Source organism: Globicephala melas, chromosome 3, assembly GCF_963455315.2.
Source record: "Globicephala melas chromosome 3, mGloMel1.2, whole genome shotgun sequence".
NCBI classification, from domain to species: Eukaryota; Metazoa; Chordata; class Mammalia; order Artiodactyla; family Delphinidae; genus Globicephala; species Globicephala melas.
Genome location: NC_083316.1, coordinates 153,451,522 through 153,475,935, shown reverse-complemented (window position 1 = coordinate 153,475,935; position 24,414 = coordinate 153,451,522). Strand labels below are relative to the sequence as shown.

At 39.4% G+C, this 24,414-nt stretch overlaps 1 protein-coding gene across 3 annotated transcripts in view; it reads right to left on the bottom strand.

Annotated features, from left to right (window-relative positions):
- MAPK9 (mitogen-activated protein kinase 9) overlaps window positions 1-24,414 on the bottom strand; it is a 59,096-nt gene that overhangs the window by 12,945 nt on the left and 21,737 nt on the right. For all 3 annotated transcript variants that reach the window (XM_060296704.1, XM_030844684.2, XM_030844681.2), the window contains exons 3-6: window positions 15,115-15,244; window positions 12,549-12,607; window positions 10,000-10,138; window positions 475-640 (exon numbers count right to left, since the gene is read on the bottom strand). In XM_060296704.1, coding sequence (XP_060152687.1) covers window positions 475-640; window positions 10,000-10,138; window positions 12,549-12,607; window positions 15,115-15,244 — 494 coding nt within the window. The remainder of the gene's footprint in view (window positions 1-474; window positions 641-9,999; window positions 10,139-12,548; window positions 12,608-15,114; window positions 15,245-24,414) is intronic.

Sequence of the window (24,414 nt, the reverse complement as noted above, 5' to 3'; positions counted from 1 at the left end):
TTTGCTGTGAAAAAAAATACCAATTTTACACACAAAAAGCACATGTTGTATTATTCCATTTATATCAAGTTCAAAAATAAGCAAAATCAATCTCTGCTGCTGGAAATCAGGATAATGGCTTCCTTTGGGGATTGAGACCCAGAGCGGGGCTGGGGAGGCCTTGGGTGCTGCTCGTTATGTGGGTGTGCTCCCATTGAGCTGCACACTCGGGATTTGCATACGTTTCTGTAAGTATGTTATACTTTGATAAACATTCAAAAATATTAACTTTAAAAGTGAATTTTTAAAGTGGATAATTTTAGCCAATGGAAATATAAAATTAATTATTTCTCATCTGTGAACTATGATAACCTATGTATAACACAGCCTCCACATTATACTTCATACAGTTCACAGGAAAGAGAAAAAAACTAGTGATGATGAACAGCACTATTTTTACACATCTCGGCCTCTTCCAGTTCTGTCTGTACTCACCGTTCTCTTTGTAGCCCATGCCCAGGATGACTTCAGGTGCCCGATAATACCGCGTTACCACGTAGGGGGTCATCATAAAGTTGGTGCATGCTGTGCGAGCCAGGCCAAAGTCAAGGATCTTAAGGGTACAGTCTGACTTTACTACAATGTTGCTAGGTTTCAAATCCTAGGGCAGAAATGATTTAAATTAATAAAAGGAACCAAAGCATGCTAAGTAAACAATCTCACATTGGTAAGGATTTGTGAGGTATGTGAGAGTGCTGGGAGAAGGAGGAAAGTTAGAATTGAACCCTGGGATTTTGGAACCATTTTGGAAAATCCTACTCTCATATTGAAACTAATACAAATCAGCCTAGAGAGGCCATATGGTTGCCCTTACCCCTGTGTGGAAACCTTCATGACACTCCTTTGCTTAAAACCTTCTGAGAACTTCCACAACGCCCTCTCCTCCCTCACTCCACGTCTGGTCATCCTTCAGTTCCCAACACTCTGGCTCTTCCCTGCTGTCCAATACAAATATAACTCAACCCACATGTGTAATTTACATTTTCTAACAGCCACCTTAAAAAAAGTGACTAGAAAAGGTAAAATTAATTTTAATAATATTTTCCTTTACTCCAATACAGTATATTTCCAGAATATTCATTTTAAAATGTAACCAACATATAAAAATTATTAATGAGATATTTTACATTCTTTTTGTTTGGTACTGTCTTTGAAATCCAGTGTTTATTTATAATTATAGCCACATTCTGAGTACTTAATAGCCTCAGGTGGCTAGTGGCTATAATACTGGACAGCACATGGCTAGAATTCTCTGACCCTGGAATCTTCCAAAGGCTTCTTTCCTTGGAAGAAGAATCCCATGATTACCAACCCCAACTTCCCACCCTTCCCTGGGACCTACCACTCCCCACCACACATACTACCCTCAAAGTCCCTCCTCTGCCCCTCCCAGCATGGGCTCTGTAAGAGGAGGCCTCAAGGGTCTCTCTGTGCTTTCAGCTCTTAGCCCGGAGTTTGGCACAGCAAACTCTCAGAAAATGTTTGCTGAGTGAATGTACACATCATACTCCACCACACTCTCAACACAACCTATCACTTCTGCAGTTTTTTCCGTCATAACTCTAGGGACTTTCTCCACGGTCATCCCCCACATCCCAGACCCTTCCTCAGGCCACAGGAATTTGACTCTTGCCTTGGACTCCAGCCTGCAAACTCACCCTAGAAACTATGACTTCTAAACAATCCACATCTATTCTTTTCACAAGTGCTTTCCAATGTGTAGCTACAACGTCAAACTGCCAAGTCACACCACACAGTAAGACCATCACTTTTAGTGACGTTTCAGGCCCAGCACCTGGCTGAAACTTTCCAATCGATGTGTCACCAACGGGCATAGGTGTGTCTTGAGTGATGGCTGCCAGGTGTTATTGGGATAAGCAGAAAAACACTTAAAAATTACATCAGCTAAAATTATGTTTCATTACTGCTAAGCACTCTCTTTCTAAACATCCGGAATTCAGTAAAATATAACTTATAAATATATATCGCTTGAAAACATAATTAAAATTCCCACCAAGCCCATGCAGATGCACTGGTCCCTGGCTGGCCCCAGAGCACTTCCGCTGTGCATGTCCCGATGTGGAGATGTGCTGTGGGGAGCACTGCCAACTCACCCACAGCTGCTATTCTGCACAAAGGAAAGCAAGCGAAGAATCAGCCCCACGCTCAAACCAGTGACCCCTTCCTGTGAGAAAGCAGTAATACAGCTAAGGTAAAACAAACCAATCTGTTTCTAGATTCCTTTTTTAAAACCAAAGAGTATGCCAAGAACAGGCATTTCATAATACAAATTACTAACACATAAAATAATGCTCAACTTCATGAAAATTAAAAACCCAAATGACAAGGAACAATTTTTAGTCTCTCTTCTGGCAATGAGGAAAAGAATGGCAATATCCAGTGCTGGAGGAAGAAGCAGAAACAGACCCTTCCTTACACTGTTGGTGGGGACGTCGATAGGTGCTTTCTTTTTAGGAGACTGATGTTTTTAAAAATTTGAGACGTCTATACTTTACCACCAGCAGCCCCTGAAATCCAACCTGGCCCTGAACTAACACAGCGCCACATGAACAAGGATGATTAGAGTAGTGCCACCGGCCAGTCTGATGAACTGCTGTGTGATTAGTAGACATGCCCATTCCAGCCACCTCCACCTGTCAGAAAATTGTCCTCTTGCACTGATTTTGTTGGAACAATGCACTTTACTGCCATCTGCTGGAAAACTGTGATAATAAAATGCAAACCAAGCTGTCAAAGGTGTGGCTTGTTGTCCTGGCAGGACTGGGAGAGGCAGCCCCGCCTCCCAACGCTTGCGGATGGGAAGGTGCTTAAAGAGGTCTCAGGGCGCCTGAGGGCTCCCCACATGCGCAGCCGCTCTCCCACCAGTCTCCACACACAACCAGAAGAAGCTTTCCACAAACGAACTGGACTTGTAGTTTGAAGATGGCAGAGTAAAGACAGTTCTGCCCCTTCAAATCTTGAAAACCACTCCAAACAAGAAACACACATCAAAATAAAAATGACACCTAAATTTGGGGGCTTGACCCAGAGTGCGGGGATGGCATCACTGGGGCAGCCAATAAGGATGCACAAAATATCTGCAACCAAAAAAGGGCAAGAGCAGAGGAGTGGAAGGTTGAGACCGTTGCTATTCCTGGTCAGTTCTCGGTATAGAACCCACTGACTGAAGAGGTGTCCCTGCACATTGTAACAAGCGTCCACTGCCTTGATTTCCCCACAGGTACCTATGACCCCTTACTCAGGTGACTGTACCTGGGAACAGCAGTCATTTGGAGAAGTGTTAGACACAAGTTCTAAGTGGATACTGAAAGTCAAAGACCCAAAGCAACATCATGCCTCCTCTAGCTGGTGGTGGGGGGTGAGTTGTGGAGGCCAGGTAATAAATGGAGACTGGTCCAGATCTTTCCAGCTATATTATGACACAGGCCTAGGGCAAAACTGTGAAAGAATATTGCTGTTCACCTCACATGAGTGTGAATGGTTTCTGATCGTCTTTTCTAATCAGTATGGAAGAATGCATCTGCCCAGTCAAAGGCTACATGCCACACCTGAGGCCTTATTAATCTGCTCTAGCAACGACACCGTGTCCAGCACAAGCAGCTGCAATCAGGACTACTGATCAGCTAAGGCTCGATAGTCTACATTCTCTAGCATCCATCTAGTTTCTTCAAGGGCTGGACTAGTGAATTAAACTGAGCTATGAGGGACCACCATCCTCGCATTCTTTGGGTTTTAATGGCAGCATTAATCTCCTCCATTCTCCCCCACCTCCCAGAGTTCAACAATGTTTTTGATGTACTATCTTGAGGGGGGCAGTTTCAGGTTTCCACTTGGCCTTCCCCATCATAACTCTTACCTCACAGACCAGAGAACCAATGTAGGGGTCACTCTGCTAAGAGTACCAACTGCCAACTGTATCAGTTCCAATCACACACTTGAGGACTGGGGAGATGACTGTTGGGTGGGTCCATGGACCCTGTGGCCCATTGTGAGCCACCAGACTTAGACCCCTCAGGAATGAAGGTCTGGGTCACACTCAGGTAAGGCACAGAGACCTGCCAAGGTGATGGCTGAGGGTATGAATAATGGAGAATGGAGAGAATGAGTACCTGTTGTGGCTCCAAGGTCAACTGTAGTGAAAGGGGCTATAGTTGGTCCCTTCCCCTCAGGAAGGGAGGCCCACAGGGAGCCTGAGGGGGCTGGTCCTGACCTGTGTGGAGAAGCAGAGCTGAGGGGGGCAAGGGTGGATGGTGGTAGCCATGAAAATGCGTACCTGGCTCTCTGCTGTGGGACTGCAACTGACAGACACCCCACTGAGGTACCCTGACCCTCCCCTTTGCTTATGACAAGGCCACACACCCCACAGTGGCTCTTGGCTAATGACTGCATGGGGAAGGAGGTCCATTCTTATGAGACACCAGATTCCTCGGACGGGCAGCTCCCAACCCTCCTTCGTGCCCTCTCTACTCCAAGGGGTCAGACTGGGCTGACCCCTGTCAGCTTCCCCACCTCCACTGACTCACTCCCTCTGTTCTTCCTCACAGGCCTTCTCCCCATGCATCTCTTGCATGTCTAATGCCATCGTGCTACACTAATGCCTTCAATGAAAAACCCCACATGCTCTATGGGGAGGGAAGGCAGCAGAAAGGAATAAATGACTTGGCTGAGTAGAGTAAATTCCAACCTCAGTGAGTGGCCCACAGTGAAATAATGTGGACCACAACACCTGGGAAGGGCTTAGGAATTGAACGACAAGTACTGTGGAAGGCAGGATGGGGCAGGGAGCAGGACACTGAGGGATCTGGGGTGGGGGAAGGTTCACAGAAAGGTAAAGGTAGACCTCCCAGATCCACACAGAGGTGTTGGTTCCTCCTTTACTCCTACTGGCCTATTATCTAGAAAAACTGAAACCAAGTTTCCAGACTCAGGCCTCAAGCACAATACCAACAGATCTGCTGGTATGAGACACAGGAAGGGCATGGGTGAGGGGCCCAGCCTGAAGACAGGGTGCTGTAGCGAAGGTCTGCATTTTGCCACATGAGAACTTCAGCCCCACCCCACACAGCCTTTCATACCAGCAGCCAGACTGCTCTCCCTCAGTCAAGAGACCGGAGCCTTTTCTAGAGAAACTAAATGATGTCCAGAGAAAAGACCTGCAAACAGAGACACTTGTGGCTATGTGTTGCTCTAGAGAAAAACCCCTCATTCAACAATCCCAACCCATGCACTTCCACTTGGCCTTCTAATCCTTCAGTCTTAAATAGGACCAGTGACAAAAGGTCACCAGACGTTTGAGGAAAACCTCACACGTGACAGCGAGAGACTAAATGCACTAAAACAAACAAAACAAAACAAAACCTCAGGGGAAAGGAAAACACTGCAGGCAGCAATAAGAAAACTTCAAAGGGACTTCCCTGGCAGACCAGTGGTTAAGACTCCCAATGCAGGGTGCAAGGGTTCGATCCCTGGTCGGGGAACTAAGATTCCGCATGCCACACAGTGTGCCTAAAAACAAACAAGAAAAACCCAGAAAACAAACTTCAAAGAAATTCTAGCCTTGTAGAGATGATAGTGTCTCCATGCAAGAAGAATAAAATGCTATTTACCACAGCCAAGACATGGAAGCAACTTAAGTGCTTATCAACAGACGACTGAATAAGAAGATGTGGTATGTGTGTGTGTATATGGAATTACTCAGCCATAAAAAAAGGAATGAAATACTGCCATTTGCAGCAACATAAATGGACCTAGAGAATATTATACTTAGTGAAATAAGTCAGAGAAAGACAAATACTATATGATATCACTTGGAAGCTAAAAACTGATACAAATTAATATATATGCAAAACAGAAACAGACTCACAGATATAGAAAACAAATTTGTGGTTAACAAAAGGGAGAGGGGGGGCTTCCCTGGTGGCGCAGTGGTTGAGAATCCGCTGGTCGATGCAGGGGACATGGGTTCGTGCCCCGGTCCAGGAAGATCCCACATGCCGCGGACCGGCTAGGCCCGTGAGCCATGGCTGCTGAGCCTGCGCGTCCGGAGCCTGTGCTCCGCAATGGGAGAGGCCACAACAGTGAGAGGCCTGCGTACCGCAAAAAAAAAAAAAACAAAAACAAAAACAAAAGGGAGAGGGAAGAGGGGTATGGGATTAACAGATACAAATTAACAGATACAAATTAGGGGTATGGGATTAATAGATACAAACTACCATATATAAAGTAGGTAAGCAACAGGGAAATACTGTATAGCACAGGGAATTACACCCATTATCTGGTAATATGGAATGTAATCTGAAAAAATACTGAATCACTATGCTGTACACCTGAAACTAACACAATATTGTAAATTAGCCATACTCCAATAAAAAAAAGAACAAAATGCTATAAAAAGGAACTTTTAAAAATAAAAAAGAGCTCCAACTAACTCGTACTTCAGAGAAAGACAGAATAAAGAACACAGTAAAGAAGGCATTCTGAAAGAAATAATAAAAAATTTTCCAGAACTCTATGGCATGTTCTTCCAGACTGAAGTGCCCACCACAATTAACGAAAAAAATTTCCATATCAAGGCATATCATCCTAACATTTCAGAATACAAGAAATAAAGAAACTTTAAAAAATGTTTCCAGAGATAAAACAAAACCCAAAACAGGGCACTTGCAAAGGATCAGTAATAAGAATGGCATTAGAAAGTTCAAAAGCCATACAACACTACACAGCAGGGTACTGTATTTACACCTTAGAGGGGAACTGATTTGTAACTAAGAATTTTCTATCCAACTGAATTATTAATCATGTGAGAGGGCAGAATAAAGAGTTTCAGCTATCTGAGGCCTCAAAAATTTTACTTCCCATGCATCACTTCTGGGGAAGCTATTGGAGGATGTGTCCCACCAAAACAAAGGAGAGATAGGGATCAGGAAGTGGGCTCCAACTCCAGAGAGAGGTGAAGGAAATCCCCAGGAAAACGCTGGAGCGAGGTCCAGGATAAGGTCTCTGCATCAGGTATGGGGGCAGCCAGTCCAGATGTGAGCAGGGCTGAGGCGCCAGGAGACAATCAAGGTGATGGAACAGCTAAGACATTTGGATACAGTGAGAGAAGACTTAGATACCCTAAGGTTTAATTAGCAATAAGGATGTGGAAAACTGCTCCCTCCTTAAAACAAACAACAAAGACCAAAACTCTAACAAATAAAAGACAAGTGTTGTTAACTCTAGGGACAAAAAGTTGAAAGGAAAAGAAATATAATCATGGTGTAAATATAGGCTTAGCTGTGAAAAGCGTTTATAGGGTCATGATGACGTAAAACACACTATGGACACTGATCCAAACCAATTACATTGTAACTATACTGGGAGGACAGGGGGACAGGAAAGGTGGCAGGTGAGGGGCACGATTGGTGAAAAAGAGCTAAGTCAGTACCTTATGTCCCAAACTGAAGAAAGATCAACAAATAGAGATCTCATCATATTATTTCAAGATATGGAGATAAACACCAAAATAACAGCTAAAAGAACTGAAAGAATTTGTTCTGGGGAGAGAGAAATAAGAGGGAGGAGGTGGGGGCTCTTTTTTAGTAAGTATTTGTAAAACTATTTGATCCTTGATAAAAATACAAAATTCAGCAAGTTGCAGAACAATATATGTACAAGATGATCCTGTTTTTGAAAAATATAAGTTAAAAAGGACGTTAGTATAGACAGATATGTTGGTATTAGCATCAGTAAGAAAATGTGTCAGTGTAAAGTTAGGAAGGAAACACACCCAACTGCCATCACTGGCCTCCTCCAGGTGACAGTGGTGGGCTGGGGACTTCCATTCAATTTTTTGAATTATACAAGGTAAAAATTGGTGGGATTACAGGTGTTTTATTTTTCAAGTAATTAAATTTTATGTTTAGAACGAAACCATCTTAGTAAGCAAAACCGAATGTGTGTATTTATGCCTATCGTATAGTATACAGAAAAAAGGACAGGAAAAGTTCACAGAAAACCGTTAACAGGCTTAAAGGGATAACTGCGGTTCATCACCTCTTGGGACCTGGAGGGGTGGTGGGTGTGCAAACAGGTGCCTTCTCTACCTTTCCCACAATGACCACGTGGTACTTTCACAGCAGACACAAAGTCTGGCAGACCCACAAATGTGTGAACAGGAGGGCATAAGACAAGGGGAGGGAGACCCAGTGGGGAGGTAAATGGGATGGAGAGGTGGTTGGCAGAATCATGCTGGGCAAACCAAAACTTTCTTGGACCTTCTGGTCCACAGGTATGGGCCTAAACCGCAGGGACGGAACATCACCTAACACAGGCACGTGCATGCTGCAGCTCTTACAAGACCCCCTAAAATGGGAGGATATTGCTGCCCCATGTATATCTGGGCCCAAGAGGGGAGATACAAGCAAGACAAACTGTTTCCTTTTACAAAATTAATAAGGCCTAACATAATGAAGCCTAATAATCTGGGAACTTATTCTCAGTTAAGACTTTAATACAAAATGTATTTAAGAGAAATTAGGAGTGCCTTAATTTATATAAAGGTCTGTAAATATTTTTGAAGAGAAATAGAATGTTATGCTGGGAAATCTTTATTTTTAATTAAAAAGACCAATGTTACTATTTTTAAAGCAAGTTTGTCAACAGTATTTATATAATTTAAACTGAACACTTGGCGGCAGCAAAGGCTGTATTTTAAATGACTGAAGACTGGTCAGGACTCTTTGTGCCAGGCGTGCAACAGGCACTGGGAGGGCCAGGACTGGCCTCAGGCTACAGACCTCACTCAGGCCTCAGGCCTCATGCTCACGAGGGGCAAGAGTTTGGCCCTCTCTGGATTGGTGGGCTCTGCTACTGTGTTAGGTCTCTGATCAGTGGCTGTGATGGAAACAGTCTTTCCTGGCACCCAACAGATCCAAAAGAATTACTACTACTACACCATCAAAAATCTCTCTATTCTTTTTTGTATGAAAAGGCTTCATTGTTTTTGTCTCACTATCTTCTTCCCCCCACAGATTTCAGTTCAGAGAAAATACAACTTCTTGCTGTTGAAACATAATATTGAAAGACAGTCTGTCAACAAAATTAGTATAGTAATAATTTAAGGAATGCTAAGAATGTTTTCAATAAAACTATCTCTGCCTCTAGTCTCACTCAACATTATAGTTGCTAAAAAAACAAACAAACAAAAAACCAAACAAAAAAACACAACTCTATCATAATCTGCCCACACAGCAGTACAAGTGAAGAAAATAACAAAAACTCATAAAACCAGCTTAGAGAATATCTCTCTGGTTTTTAAATATGTACCCCCTGACAGGCAACACCATCATTCAAATTCCAGCCTTGGCCTATTCAAAAGATCTGCCTGGAACCTTTCCGAAAGCTCCCACCAGTATGGCTGGGATGCTGGAGTGGTAGAATTTTACGATGTAAGCAATGAACACTTGGGCCATAATTCACATAAGACTTCTCAAGCAACTGTATCATATACTACTTGGCCTCTAACTTTCCCCCACCCCAAATCCAAATTCCTTGCTCACTAAAAATAGGATTTCAAATATGGAAAAACTATTAACACCTGGTAAATCTGGGTAAAGAGTAAAGTTCTTTGTCCTATTCTTGCAATTTTTCTCTAAGTTTTAAGTTACTTTCAAATAAAAACTTAAAAAAAAAAGAAGTATTTTTCTGCAGTACTAGTCTGAACAGCTGGCTCATGCCTGCATCCAGGGTGGCTCACATGGGCCCAGGCAAACCAGGCATTCCACAAATGTCTTCTAATCTCAACTATATTTGGAAGAGTAACATGATCCCATAGTTTATTTGGATTTTCGACATTGACAAATTTTTAAAAAATATTATGTTCTTTTGTAACTGGAGATTATGACAATGAAATGATTGTGATTAAAAAACAAAACTAAACAATATGGTATCACTACTTACTCTATGAATTATACCAGCTGAATGTAGATGTTTAATACCACAGAGCATCTGGTAAAGAAGGTAGGACATTCTTTCATGGTCCAACTCCATATGAATAACCTGACATAAGTTAGCATCCATTAATTCCATAACCAAATACCTGGGGAAATAAATGATCAGCTATGTACACATGAAAATTATCCAAAATTCCTTTATGGTTATTAAACTAGAATTTTTATGAAATAGTAATAACTTACCACCTAGTCACTGCACTGGCTAAAGTAAAAAGATAACTTGTTTTCCCTAAACATTTATAAGGTATCTTGAAAAGAAGCAAATGTATGATGAAAGTTTGTAAAAGTTTTCAAAAAATGAAAACAACTAACAATAAAATGCCTTTCAAGTTAAATACAAAACAATTTTTATATCATAGTAAATAGAATCTCAAACATTCAAATTCTCCTATATTTAAACATTTTTGCTATTGGATCATTCTTACCAATATAGAAACCATGCTGTTATTGCTCTCATCTTAAGAAAACTTTGACCTTACTTCCCCCACCAGCTACCATCCTATATTTTTGCTCCCTATGCAAGCAAAACTCCCCAAAGAGGTGTCTATACTTATCATCTCCAATTTTTTCTCCCATTTTTCCTTAATCCCACTTTAATCAGGCTTTTGCCCCCACCACTTTGCTGAAACTGTCCTCAAGGCTCCATGTCGGCCTTCCGTGTTGCTAAATCCAGTGGCCAGTCCTACAATCCTGGCTGACTGTGCCCTTTTCCTATCCCCAGCTTCTTACTGTTGAAGTGCCAGCACTCGGTCCTTGGTCTTCTTTTCTCTAACTGTACTTACAATCTTGGTGATCTCTGGTCTCTGGTCTCAAGACTTTAAATACCATCTATAGACTGACAACTACCAAATTAATACCTTCAACCCAGACCCCCTTGCTGAACTCCAGGCTCATTTATCTAACTGCCTATTTCACAGTTCCACTTGGGTGTCCAACAGACATCTTGAACTAAAACTGAGTTCCTTCTACCCTGCCTCGCAATCTGTTCTGACTGTAGCCTTCCACATCTCAGTTGAGAGCACTTTTATCCTTCTGGTGCTCAGGCCAAAACTCCAAGTGTTGCTCTCAGCTCCTCTTTCTCTCATACCACACATCCTCTCTAGGAGCAAACACTGGGGTTCTACCTTCAAAACAGTGTCAGCATCCTATCTCTTGCCTTTACCATCACTATCACCCCTCTGGTCTAAATGCAGCCATCATAATCTCACCTGAATTGCTGCAATAGCCTCCTGACTGGTCTTCTGTGTCCTACTTCTAACAGTGGGTTCTCGACCCAGAAACCAAAGTTATTCTTTTAAAACATAAGTCAGATAAGCTTACTCTTCCTGCTGAAAGTCTTACTGACTTGTAAAGGAAAATCCTTACAGTGGCCTAGAGGCCCAGCAGTGTCTGGCCCTGTCACTTCTTTGAACCCACCTCTTCAACTTTCCTCTGCTTCTTCTGATCCAGCCACACTGGCTCTTGCTGTTCTTATAACACACCAGGCACACTCCCTCTTCTGCTCCTTTACACTGCCTGTTCCTTCTATCTTGATACTACCTTCCCCCAAATATCTGTAGGACTAACCTCCTCACTTCCTTGAAGGCTTTCTTCACATGTCACCAATCCAGTGAGGTCCTTCCCTAACTACTCTACTTAAAGTTGCAACCTGACTCCTAACGCCCAGCACTTCTGAACCCCCTTACCCAGCTCCATTTCTTCTACAACATTTGCCACACATCCTAATGAATGACATCATTTCCTTATTTGTTATGTTGACTGTCTATCTTCCCTGGCTTTCCTGCAAGCTCTAGGAAGAAATATGACCACCTGCGATTCTTAAAAAATGAAAGGGATTTTTGCTGTTTTGGTCACTAAAGTATGCCAAGTTCAAGAGACTGTCTAGCACACAGTTGGCAATCAAATATTTGTTTGGTTTTTTTTTTGGCCTCACCGTGTGGCTTGCGGGCTGAAAGCATGGCGTCCTAACCACCACACTGCCAGGGAATTCCTGGCAATCAAATATTTGTTGAATGAATGAATGAATACATGAATAAATTTAGGATAAAGTTGTGTATTATATCTCAATAATAAATTAATATCTCATTTCATCATTACTAAGATAATTCTATTTCACATTTTGGAAGCTTAATGACTTACCCATTTCAAATAATAATTATAAACACCTAAACCCTACAATCTTGGGGACTAGAGAAAAACATGTTATATTTTATATTTCAGTAAAGGAAATCAGCAGCATTAATGGCACTGTCTGCTCTGAAGAATTATTTTCAGTCATCCTTTATCTGTTGTAGAAATGATAACCATCTAGGCACAAATAGTTGAATACTATTATTCATTTTCCTTAATATTTCTCTTCCACAGAGAAAAGTGGCTAGGATATCATTTAAAAATGTGTTCTCACCTATATTTCCTAAGTAAAAAAAGGAGTTACTTTCTTTTCTAAATTTTCACTCTTTGATGAGCAGTGTATTACTGAATAAAAATTATACTTACACATCTTGAAATTCTTCTAGAGTTTTCTGTGGTGTAAACACATTTAACAAACTAATTATCTGAAAAGAGAAAATTATATCTCAGCATGTCAAATGACTCTACTTGATTATAAAAATTAAGTTTAACATTAAAGTGTGTTAAAACTAGAAAAAAAATCACAGCAGAGCTTTGTATTTATTATTATTGTTATTGCTTTTACCAAAACATTCTATTACACAGCATTTGAAAAAAGCTAAATGATTAGGATTCTCAACTTGGAAATAATATGCACTTTTAATCAAATCACTTTTATGTGTCCCCAGTAACTTATTACTATAGAATTTTAACACATAATGTCTTTCTAGCTCTGAACATAAAAAAGTAGCAATTACAAGTAGAAAAACACTAAATAAAGCAATATGTTAACTCTGAAAACTTAAATACAATATCCAAATTTCTAAAAAGTTTTGAAATGTAAAGGCTAAGCTTATATTTTTGGTATGATAAAGATGAAATGCCTCATAGCATTACCTATTAACATTACCTTTATGTAAGGAGGATTCAAGAACGGACCCCACCACAGGCCTTGGTCCTGGCACCCCAATGGTTAAACAATGAATTCTGCTGCTTGAGCATCAAACACACGTCCTCAATCATTTCAAATGACTGAGGGAAAGATGAATTATTCAGTATATAGGATTGGAGTGGCTGGCTAGCCAAGGGGGAAAAAACTAGATTCATACTTCAATCTTTACACCAAGATAAACTCAAAATGGAACAAAAATTTAAATCTAAAACATGAAACCATGAAACATTAAAATATGAATAAACATTTATACAATTCTGGTGTAGAAAAGCCTTTTCTAAGCATGACAGGAAACCTAGGAGATTTGATTATGTTAAACACAACAACAAAAATCAGTATGACAAAAACAACCTAAATTAGGTCAGATGGAAAAGTGAGGGTTGACAGCTTTAATATACAAAGATCTTCTATAAATGCATAAGAAAGAAACCAACAGTCCTAGAGAAAAATGGACAAAGGCCATGAAAAACAAACTCTCAAGAAATAAAAATAAATGGCTAATAGAGATATGGAAAGAAAATCAACCTCACAAATAAAAATAAGGTATCATTTGTCATCTATCAGTTTGGTAAGGTAAAACAAACAGTATGTAGCTCTGGGGTATTTTGAAATAAAAGACATACTCAGATACTCAATAAAAGTGTAAAATTGACAGTCTTCCTTGAGGTTAATTCCTCAAGGAATTAACCTTCCTTGAGGTTAATGTCAGTATATATTATTAAAACCAAAAGTGTGCATAGTCTTTGACCCAGCTATCTTGGCCAAGGAATTCACCTGGACAAGTGTGCAAAGATGCAATGTATAAGGATGTTCACTGCAGCACTGCTTATAATAGCAAAAAACTGGAAACAATCTAAATATCTGATAATAGGTGATTGGTTAAATGAATAACTGTGCATCTGTACTATGTAGCCATTTAAAAAATGGTTTATATCTATGTTCATTAATGTATATGAGATCTAGCAACATTCCACTAGGGAAAAAGCAGGATGTGTAATAACATAACTGAGCTTATTTATGTATGTGTGTATATATATGCATAAGAATGCTCACCAAAATGTTAATGATAGTGGGTGGTGGGATTCAAGGATTTTTCTTTCTTGTTTATACTGTTTGAATTAAAAATAATAATAAACATTTTTTTTGTAACCTGAAAAAAAAAACTTTTTTACTTTTTGTTTTAAACCTGTAAAATAAAGCATGCATTGGAGAATTTAAAAACAAACTCAAACCACAGACTCAAAAGATTGAACCTATCTTAGTTTTGTGTTTAATGTCCCTACACCAGAAAAATCCAGCATAAATGTTACAACAAAAGGAGCCATATAGAGTTGAGTGTACTTTTAAATACTTATCCCCCCCACCCCGTAACAAAAAGAGGTCACATGGGAGGGGATCTCCAAAGCCCCTGCCAGACTTAACATTTTATAATTTTATAACATGGCAAGGTTATCAAAATCATGTTCAAAATAATGCTCAGGCATCAGTAGTAGAACATAAAATGGGCCTGAGTACCTCATTTTCTAGAGATATACTGTTTTTCCTTAAAATTTACAATGCTTTGATTTCTGTAGAGATGCCAAGTACAACTATCTTGAATATAACATCATCTAATAACATTTATTTAAATAAATGTGAATATGTAAAAGCTACTTATAGAACAACGTTTTTCTAAAAAGTATTTGGATATTTCTCAATTTGCCAGGTCAATACTGTTGCCATTTTATACACAGGGAAACAGTGAAAACCAAATGGTTACAAGGTTAATTGACATTCCCATCTGTGTTGAGTGACCTAAATTCCTATGGACAATGATGCCTCTTGCTGACTTCAATATCTCCAATGTTGATTGAAAATTCTGTCAATAAAATATAACCATTTAAATAGTATTTTTATCACTCGCTTACCCTAGGTCTAAACTCATTGTATCTCCAAAGACCCAGATGATTATGGCAGCATTGACAACATTAAAGTATTAGAGGAAATATAGACATAACTTACATTTTTATGATTGACACATTTTAAGAGGACAAGTTCACGATAAGCTCTCTTTGCATGAGTCTGATTCTGAAAAGGACGGCTTAGTTTCTTGACTGCAACATTTATCCCAAGAACTGTATCAAAAGCAGCACTATAATTAAGAAATATAATAGGCAACCCATTAGGATGATTTTGGAATATACAGCAATGCAGAATGTACATTCAATGTATTATCTTTTTAAATGAATAACAAATAAGGAAAAATCTGCTTGCTTCCACTCTGGTACTTCTGCACATTAAGAGCAAGGTGAGTTGGCTGAGCGTGCAGGACGAACGGACTCCTCTGCAGAGGCGTCACCATGGCAGCTGAAGCTAGGATGGGATTCAGCAATCTTTGCACATGGACGTCTCATTATATTAGTTGAGATTATTATGTTCAGAACCAAGTAATTTAATACAGAGCATGTAAGACTGCCCAGAAAACAAAATCTTCAGTTTAAATATGCCAATAAGTTGAAAAAAAGTCACTGGTATCACAGAATGAAATATAAGTATATTTTGGAGTATCACAGTGGAGAAAATGGTTTGAACTCATGAGACGGATATAATAAATCTAGATTTTGATTGATTGTGTTTTTCCCAGATGTAAGAATCTAAAAGGAAAACAGAAGCCAAAATCTCAGTTCATGGTAAATCCCCAAGATACAAAATCCCTAACATAAGCAATTGCTATACATAAAATTCTGCTAGAAATACCTCCTCATACTACTATGGTTAAGAAATAAAATCTTCTAGGATCTTTGTTTCCAGAATCTCAAGTTCCCAGCTGAAATTTATGATTAATTTTCCTCCAGAAAATAGACAGGAAAAATTGAGTACCTTCTGTACTAGTTTCAAGCTAGCACTAACAGTATGATTGCCGTCACTGTTACCTTTTGGCTCCTCATCAGGGGTTAAAAGCTGCTAAAGACCATCAGAGAACCTAAGCACCATTTAAAATACTGTTTCTATTTATTTATTCTATTCAGTTTATAACACTGTTTACACTTATTCACTTCTATTAATTTTTTTTTGCCAAAAAACCCAAACTTAATTCAATTTTAACTTTTTAAAATTAAAGGCTGTCTGCTGTAGCATTTGGTTAAGAATTATTAGAAGCTTCCTGTTACTTTGGAATTACTTTTTCTTTAATTCACATTATGTGTTCATGTATACACAGATGTAAAATCACATGCCCAGGGACTTCCCTGGTGGTCCAGTGGTAAAGAATCCGCCTTCCAATTCAGGGGACTTGGGTTCAATCCCTGGTTGGGGAACTAAGATCCCACATGCTGTGGGGCAACTAAGCCCGTGTGCCACAACTACTGAGCTCACATGCCGCAAACTGCAGAGTCCATGTGCTCTGGAGCCTATGGGCCACAAGTAGAGAGAAGCCCGCATGCCACAAGGAAAGATCCCACACGCCTCAATGAAGACCCTGCGTGCCACAACTAGGGCCTGACGCAGCCAAAAAAAATAATAAAGAAAATTAATTAATTAATTAAAATCACATGCCCATATGCAAATGTAATATTCATATGGATTATAAAATGTCAAAAATAAATCTATTTGTGAAACAAATCATTAATTAATACATGCACATGTGATTTGTATATATATATATATATATATATATATATATATATATATATATATATATCTCAGTCTTGAGAATTTAAAAACAGACACACCTTTTTTGGTCTCAAAAGTTTTTGTCCAATGAGCCAAATGGACCAATTCTGAATATCTGAGCAGACTCATGCTTCCCCATTCCTAGTTCCAACTCCAGGAGGAGCTACCTTCAGTTATTCCTGGCTTTACTTCTTTTAGTAATATCTCAACTCCAAAGAATATACTTTTATCACTATTTCCTCATTTATCAACTTCAGAAATTAGCTATTTACTCCCCATTACGAACACTGAGGATTTAGTCACTTCATTGAAACCCCCAACTCCTCCTAGTTTTTTGTTCCCATGTTATTGTTATTATTATTATTATTTGTTGTTGTTGTTGGTACGCGGGCCTATCACTGTTGTGGCCTCTCCCGTTGCGGAGCACAGGCTCCGGACGCGCACGCTCAGCGGCCATGGCTCACGGGCCCAGCCGCTCCGCGGCATGTGGGATCTTCCCAGACCAGGGCATGAACCCGTGTCCCCTGCATTGGCAGGCGGACTCTCAACCACTGCGCCACTAGGGAAGACCTCTCATGTTATTTTTAACTTTTCCCTTGGTCACCCTTGTAACTTTAAATAACATGCCTAAACTTGCTGCATCAACTTTCAAAGGAACCTCTTGCTCCCCACTATGTAAAATGAGAATATTACACTTCATCTCCTTTTTCCTCCAGCTCTCTAATCTCTTTTCCTCCAATTTCTGTCTTAAATGGTCAAGTTTAATAACACATCTTTCAATCCCTATAATTAAATCTTCTGTGTTTCTTCCTTAGGATGTGTCTAAAAGTTGAAAATCGACTTACAGAGTGTATGTATGTATGTGCACACATGTAAACATTACTAATTTCAGAGCGAGGATTACATTTCATTTCTAAAGATCACATGACCCTTGCCACTCATAAGGGAATGTGATTGTTTCCAGCATTAAGGTTAAATGGATTCTCTTCTAACATTCCGTAAGTTCTCAAACATCATGCTGCTTTAAATTTGTTTTATTCTTAGATCGTGACTTTTTCTAACTTTTCTACCACAAGTTTCTAATAAACTTTTTTTTTCTTATTAAGAGAAGACAAATATACCTCTTTAGAGCTGTCACTAGTACTTCTTACCTCCTTACTCACATTATCTATTGTTTGGAATCTATTCCATTTTTCAGAAAGACATTTTTCTTGGGGTTTCAAGGCCTGATGTGTACCTATCGCCCTGGGATTTCTTTTCTCTGGCTTCCACTGTTTCTGGTGTTACACGTTCTTGTATTCTTTCTTGTTGGAGTACACTCTCAAGGAATTTCCTCAGAAAAAAAGGGCATGGAAGATAAATTATCTTACTCTTCCTTTATCCTTGATTGATAGTTTGTCTTCTAAGCTCGAAATCAATTTTCTCTCAGAGCTCCAATGATTTCCAAAGTTGAGTGCTGTTGGTGAGAAGGCGTATGCCTGTCTGGTATTCATTCTTTTGCTTCCTTTTTTGTTCCTCGTCTTAATGATTTATTACAAAGAACCATGTTTTGTCAACAACCCCAAAGCGCTCCCCCCCACTAATCACTATCCTTCCTGCCCCCCAAAGACAATAACTACTTCTGACTTTATTTTTATACTATAATTAAATATATTTATTTGGCTGTGCTGGGTCTTAGCTGCTGCACGCAGGATCTTCAATCTTCATTGCGGCATGCAGGATCTTTTAGTTGTGGCATATGGGATCTAGCTCCCTGACCAGGGATGGAACCTGGGCCCCCTCCATTGGGAGCATGGAGTCTTAGCCACTGGACTACCAGGGAAGTCCCCTACTTCTGACTTTTATCATAATCACTTCCTTGCTTTTACCAGCTAAACATGTATCTTCAAGCCCCTGCATCATTTATTTTTGCCTGGTTTTTGAAACTGTCTATGTCTGACTTCTTTCACTCAACATTATATTTGTGAGGTACATCCGTTGTTGTGTGAAGCTATAACTCATTCTGTGTCATCGCTATAATACTCCTTTGTTATGATTATATGACATAATGTTGATAGATACATTGGTTGTTTTCAGTTTACAAGCAAAAAACATGGTCATAAACATTCTTGTACATGGTTCTGGGCATGCATTTCTGATGAGTAGATAGCTAAAAGTGGTATTACATATAGTTTATTTTAGTAGATAATGCCAAACTGTTTTCTGAAGTGGTTTGTTCTATCAATTTCTAGGCATTTGATTTTTTTGTCGTATATTGACCCTGTGTCCTGCAAGAGGGCCAAGTTTAACAAAAGGGAGATCACAAGGGAAGGGGTGGGGGGGCACTAATCCAATCACGAGAACCCTTTAGAAGCAGAGTTTGTTTTGGCTGGTGGGAAGAGGGGAAAGTCAGAGAGATCTGAATCCTGAGAAGGACTAGACATGTTGTTGCCTTTAAGATGGAAGGGGGGTCACGTGAGAAGGAATGTGGGAGCCTCTAGGAGCAGAGTGGCCCCTGGCTGATAGAGAGCAAGGGAATGGAATGGAGACCTCTGACCTACAGCTGCAAGGAACTGGGTTCTGCGAAGAATCTGAACGCACTTGAAAGCAAATTCTTCCCCAGAGCCTCCAGATAAGAGCCCAGTCCAGTGACACCTTGATTTCAGCCTTGTGAAATGCCAAGCAGAGAACCCAGGGAAGCCCACCCAGATTTCTGGCCTACAGAACTATGAAATTATAAATGGTTGTTGTTCTGCTTTAAACCACTAAGTTTATGGTAATTTGTTACGTGGCAATAGAAAACAAATACATCCTCTCTTCCATATTTTTCTACCCTTTTGTCTCCCCAGGCTTCATTCTGGATACTTTTTTCCTCACCTATCTTTCAGATCACAATTCTCTCTTCAGTTATATCTAATATGCTTTTAAACCCACCCATTAACTTCATAATTCAATTACTATGTCTTATAGTTCTATAATTTCTATTTAGTTGTTTTAAGTTTTCATTTTCCACCAAAACTTTTTCATACTGTCTTTTATCATCCGGAACATAACATCATAACTCTTTGGAAGTCTGGATCCAATAATGCCAATAACCCCTGTGGATCTGTTTCTTTTCTCTGTTGTTTGTGCTGGATTTTGTGAATGTTGTACAATCTCCTTGTGTGACTAGTTATTTCTGATTACGTCTTGCACCTTGAACTTGCAAAACTGTTTGCTATCTAGAAATAATTTGATATCCAGTATGATCTATCTTCCTCCAGGTAGAATTTACATTTATTTCTGCTGGGTACCTGGGGGCACTAGCAATTTGGGCTCACCTCACTTTGGGTTCAGCAAATGAGATGATGTGAAGTTAAGTGGCAGTTCCTGCAAGGGCCAGTTTCTTTTTGGTTCATCCTTACTTCTAGGATGCAGCCCTTTATCGGACCCAGTTAAAGCAAAGGAAGTTCACTAAGCCCCTTTAGAGGGCCCTGGACGCCAAACCCTGTCTCCTATAGCCCCACAAGGCAGTCCAAAGGACTCTAAGTCTCTCAGCTGCCCACTCCAGAATTTTCAAATGCCCTCAAGGGAAAGAACACCCCAAATCCTGGGCTCCTCTTACTAGGCTTCTCCTTCTCCAGATACTGGCCTAATAATTCTTCATTTACTTACTCGCTCTCTAGGGGCAAATGCTGAGCATGGGGGTAGGGGTGGGAATGTTGGGAGCCAACTAGCAAAACTGTTTCATAGACACACTTTTAATTAACATCCATACTTCTAGCCACCCGTTTCATCTTCGTTTTTTGTATCTGGCATCTGTATACTCACAACCTCTTTGGAGTTCTACTATAGATAGGTTCTCTTCTTTGTGGCAAATGTCTTACCTACTTATTCTCACTTCCTCTGCAGAAACTTGTTAAATGCTCTCATATCCACTGATTACTGCTCTCCTGTCTCTTTGTTTAGGTGTCTGATCTTAAATTAGAAGTTCCAAACTATACATTTTAGAGGTGTAACTATAAAGACACAATGATTTGCCCAAGGTCACTAAGAACTACTGCTATGAGGATCTGAGCTGGACTTAGAACTCAGTTCTCCTGAATCATAGCCTTCCTATGCCTTATAGCACATATCTTCTTTATCACAAAAATTTTGTTGTGGACATTATGTTTATTTATATATACTAACAGAAAACAAAACAGTATAAGAACAGGCCAACATTCATGCTTGTACAGAACTAGAGGAAGCAAAAAGGGATAAGAGCTATACCAACCATTTCATGTTAAGGTTGTAACTGTCACTTCTAAGCATTGTCAGATCTAATATTACACTTTTTTTTTAAACACTTCATAAAAGATGCTCAACATTGTTGATTATTAGAGAAATGCAAATCAAAGCTACAATGAGGTACCACCTCATAGCAGTCAGAATGGCCACCATTAAAAAGTCTACAAGGGACTTCCCTGGTGGCACAGTGGTTAGGAATCTGCCTGCCAATGCAGGGGACACGAGTTCGAGCCCTGGTCTGGGAAGATCCCACATGCCGCGGAGCAACTAAGCCCGTGCGCCACAACTACTAAGCCTGCGCTCTAGAGCCCGCAAACCCCAACTACTGAGCCCACCCGCCTACAGCCCATGCTCCACAACAACAGAAGCCACCACAATGAGAAGCCCACACACCACAATGAAGAGCAGCCCCTGCTCGCTGCAACTAGAGAAAGCCCGCACGCAGCAATGAAGACCCAATGCAGCCATAAATAAATAAATAAATTTATATATATATAAAAAGTCTACAAATAACAAATGCTGGAGAGGGTGTGGAGAAAGGGAACCCTCCTACACTGTTGGTGGGAATGTAAGCTGGTACAGTCACTATGGAGAACAGTATGGAGGTTCCTCAAAAAACTAAAAATAGAGCTACCATATGATCCAGCAATCCCACTCCTGGGTATATATAAAGACAAAACTATAATTCAAAAAGATACATGCACCCCTATATTCATAGCAGCACTATTCACAATAGCCAATACATGGAAACAAAGTAAATGTCCATCTACAGATGAAAGGATAAAGAAGATGTGGGACATATATACAATGGAATACTACTCAGCCATAAAAAAGAACGAAATAATGTCATTTGCAGCAACATGGATGGAACGAGATTATCATACTAAGTGAAGTAAGTCAAAAAGAGAAAGACAAATACCATATGATATCACTTATATGTGGAATCTAAAATATGACACAAATGAACCTTTATGAAACAGAAACAGACTCACAGACATAGAGAACAGACTTGCGGTTGCCAAGGGGGAGAGAGGTGGGAGAGGGATGGATTGGGAATTTGGGGTTAGCAGATGCAAACTATTATATGTTAGAATGGATAAATGACAAGATCCTACTGTATAGCACAGGGAACTATATTCAATATTCTACGATAAACCATAATGGAAAAGAATATTTTAAAAAAAGAATGCATATATACATATAACTGAACCATTTTGCTGTACAGCAAAAATTAACAACATTGTAAATCAACTATATTTCAATTAAAAATTTTTTTAATAAAAGCAGAAAAAAAAAGTTAAGCACTTCGTAGAACTGTTTCATAAAACAAATAGTCCTTACTACTTTGGTTAAACAGCTTGACATTTTAGAAGGAGAGAGAAAAAGTGAATATATATATATATATGAAAGAAATGTACACATATTTTCCCCGTAGAGCTTTAAAACCTTGAATTACTTAATTCTACTAATAACTTAATTTTATAAATACTTCAAATGATAAACATTTTAAAACTTACTTCCTAATTATTTTACTAACAGTTTTAATGAACAAAAACATAGAAACAAATAAATCAGATAGCTGTAAAAACAATTCAAAATTAGGAGTAAGAATATTTTATTTGGACCCCAGCTCCTCCTTTTAATCCTGTATCAATACCTGCACTTTGGTTTACCTGCACACCTGTCCCTATATCTTTATCAAGCTCTAGTTTAAATAGATGATTAACAAGTTTTGTAAACCATTCATTATTGCTACTATGATATTTTACTTCTCAAAAATGTAAAAACACATGTATATTAGTTTCCTATTGTTGCTATAACAAATTAGCACAGATTTACTGATTTAAGACACAAATTTATTATCTTACAGTTCTGGAGTGTGTGTGTGTGTGTGCACACATGTGCACGTGTGCATCAATCAAACCAATCACATACTCCTTGGTTCGATCAGAGAGAAGGCTCTATTCCAAGCATGAGGTGAGATTATCTGAAGTTCCACAGGTAAGTCTCAAAAGATCAGGGATAGTGTCAGGACAGGGACAGAAGAGCAGGGTTTCAGAGGAGACTCCAACCAGGAGATGCAGTGGGGACAAAAGTGATGGGCGTGGGAAAGAACCTGTCATATTTGCAGAGAAGGGACCATTGGAGATAAGAAGTTATCTAAAAGTTAGGGCTTGATGGTGGGTATACTCAAGCCCTTCCATCACTGATGAGGAAGAAAGGAGTCTAACTGGCACTATTCATAGTTTCTTGCTCTATCTACACAGCAGAACAAGGTAAAAGATCCTCTCCTTGAACCGTGTATAAAAAGAACACTTTTCTTTTAAGGACCTTAAAGCATAATGCCAATATCCAAGACTCTGTGCAAAACAGAGCCAGGAAAAAATCCTCTGAAGACATGTGGGGGAAGTATCACAGGAAACGTTTCTCTCTTGTCAGTCTGGGACTACCATTGCCTGCACCACCACTGCTGCAGTTCAATGGTACCACAAAGCCTCAAGCCTAGAAGGAAGGTGAGGAGTAGTCACCCACCTTCCCGGCTGAGAGGAAGCCAGCACAGGCTCTGGTAGAAAGTAGCAGTAAAGTAATAATGGAAACCAGGTCTCCAACCATCTAGGCCCAGCTCTCGTGACGGCACCTCCTCTAAAAGCCAAAAGAAAACATCCCAGAAGTCTAAGAATAATTTTCATAATTGCACAAACATTTCTAAAAGAAAGTATCAATAATCTGAATCAAGTTAACTAACCTCTTTTCCATGCATCAGTAAAGTTAACCCAACTAAAAGGTTTTGATCTGGTAATGAATAACTGGCTTGGGTTACAAAGTTAAGTGAATAATTACATCAAAGATCACAAAATAAACTCTAGCTGTGCAAAAGGCTCATTAAGAGCTATTTTAATCAGTTCAAAGACTTCTTTCTTGAGCAGAAAAGCGTGAAACCCAGTTTTTGATCCTTCCTTAAAATCAAAATTCAGGCTATGGAAGTGGGAATTTGCAAGACGTGAAATTTAGGATGGTGTTAAAATTTTAGCCTCTACATGTATGTGAGGTGAAAGTTGCTCATACAAATGTTAATAAAATTGTCATAAAATTATTTAAATGAAAATACTAAGAGTTAAGTGAAAGTACAGTTAAGACTATATCAATATGTAACGTAAGTTACAAGAAAATGACAACATATTTTAATGCATAATATAACATGAAAATATTACATATAATACTATAGTATCAGGGGTTAAATATCCATTAAAAATGACAAATATCCTTAAGTTAAGGCACCTTTCAGTTTACATTTTTTTTCAAAAAAAATTTTTTTAAGGGGGGATTCACATAAACATAAAATGAACCATTTTAAACTGAACAATTCAGTAGCATTTAGCACATTCACAGTGTTGTGCAATC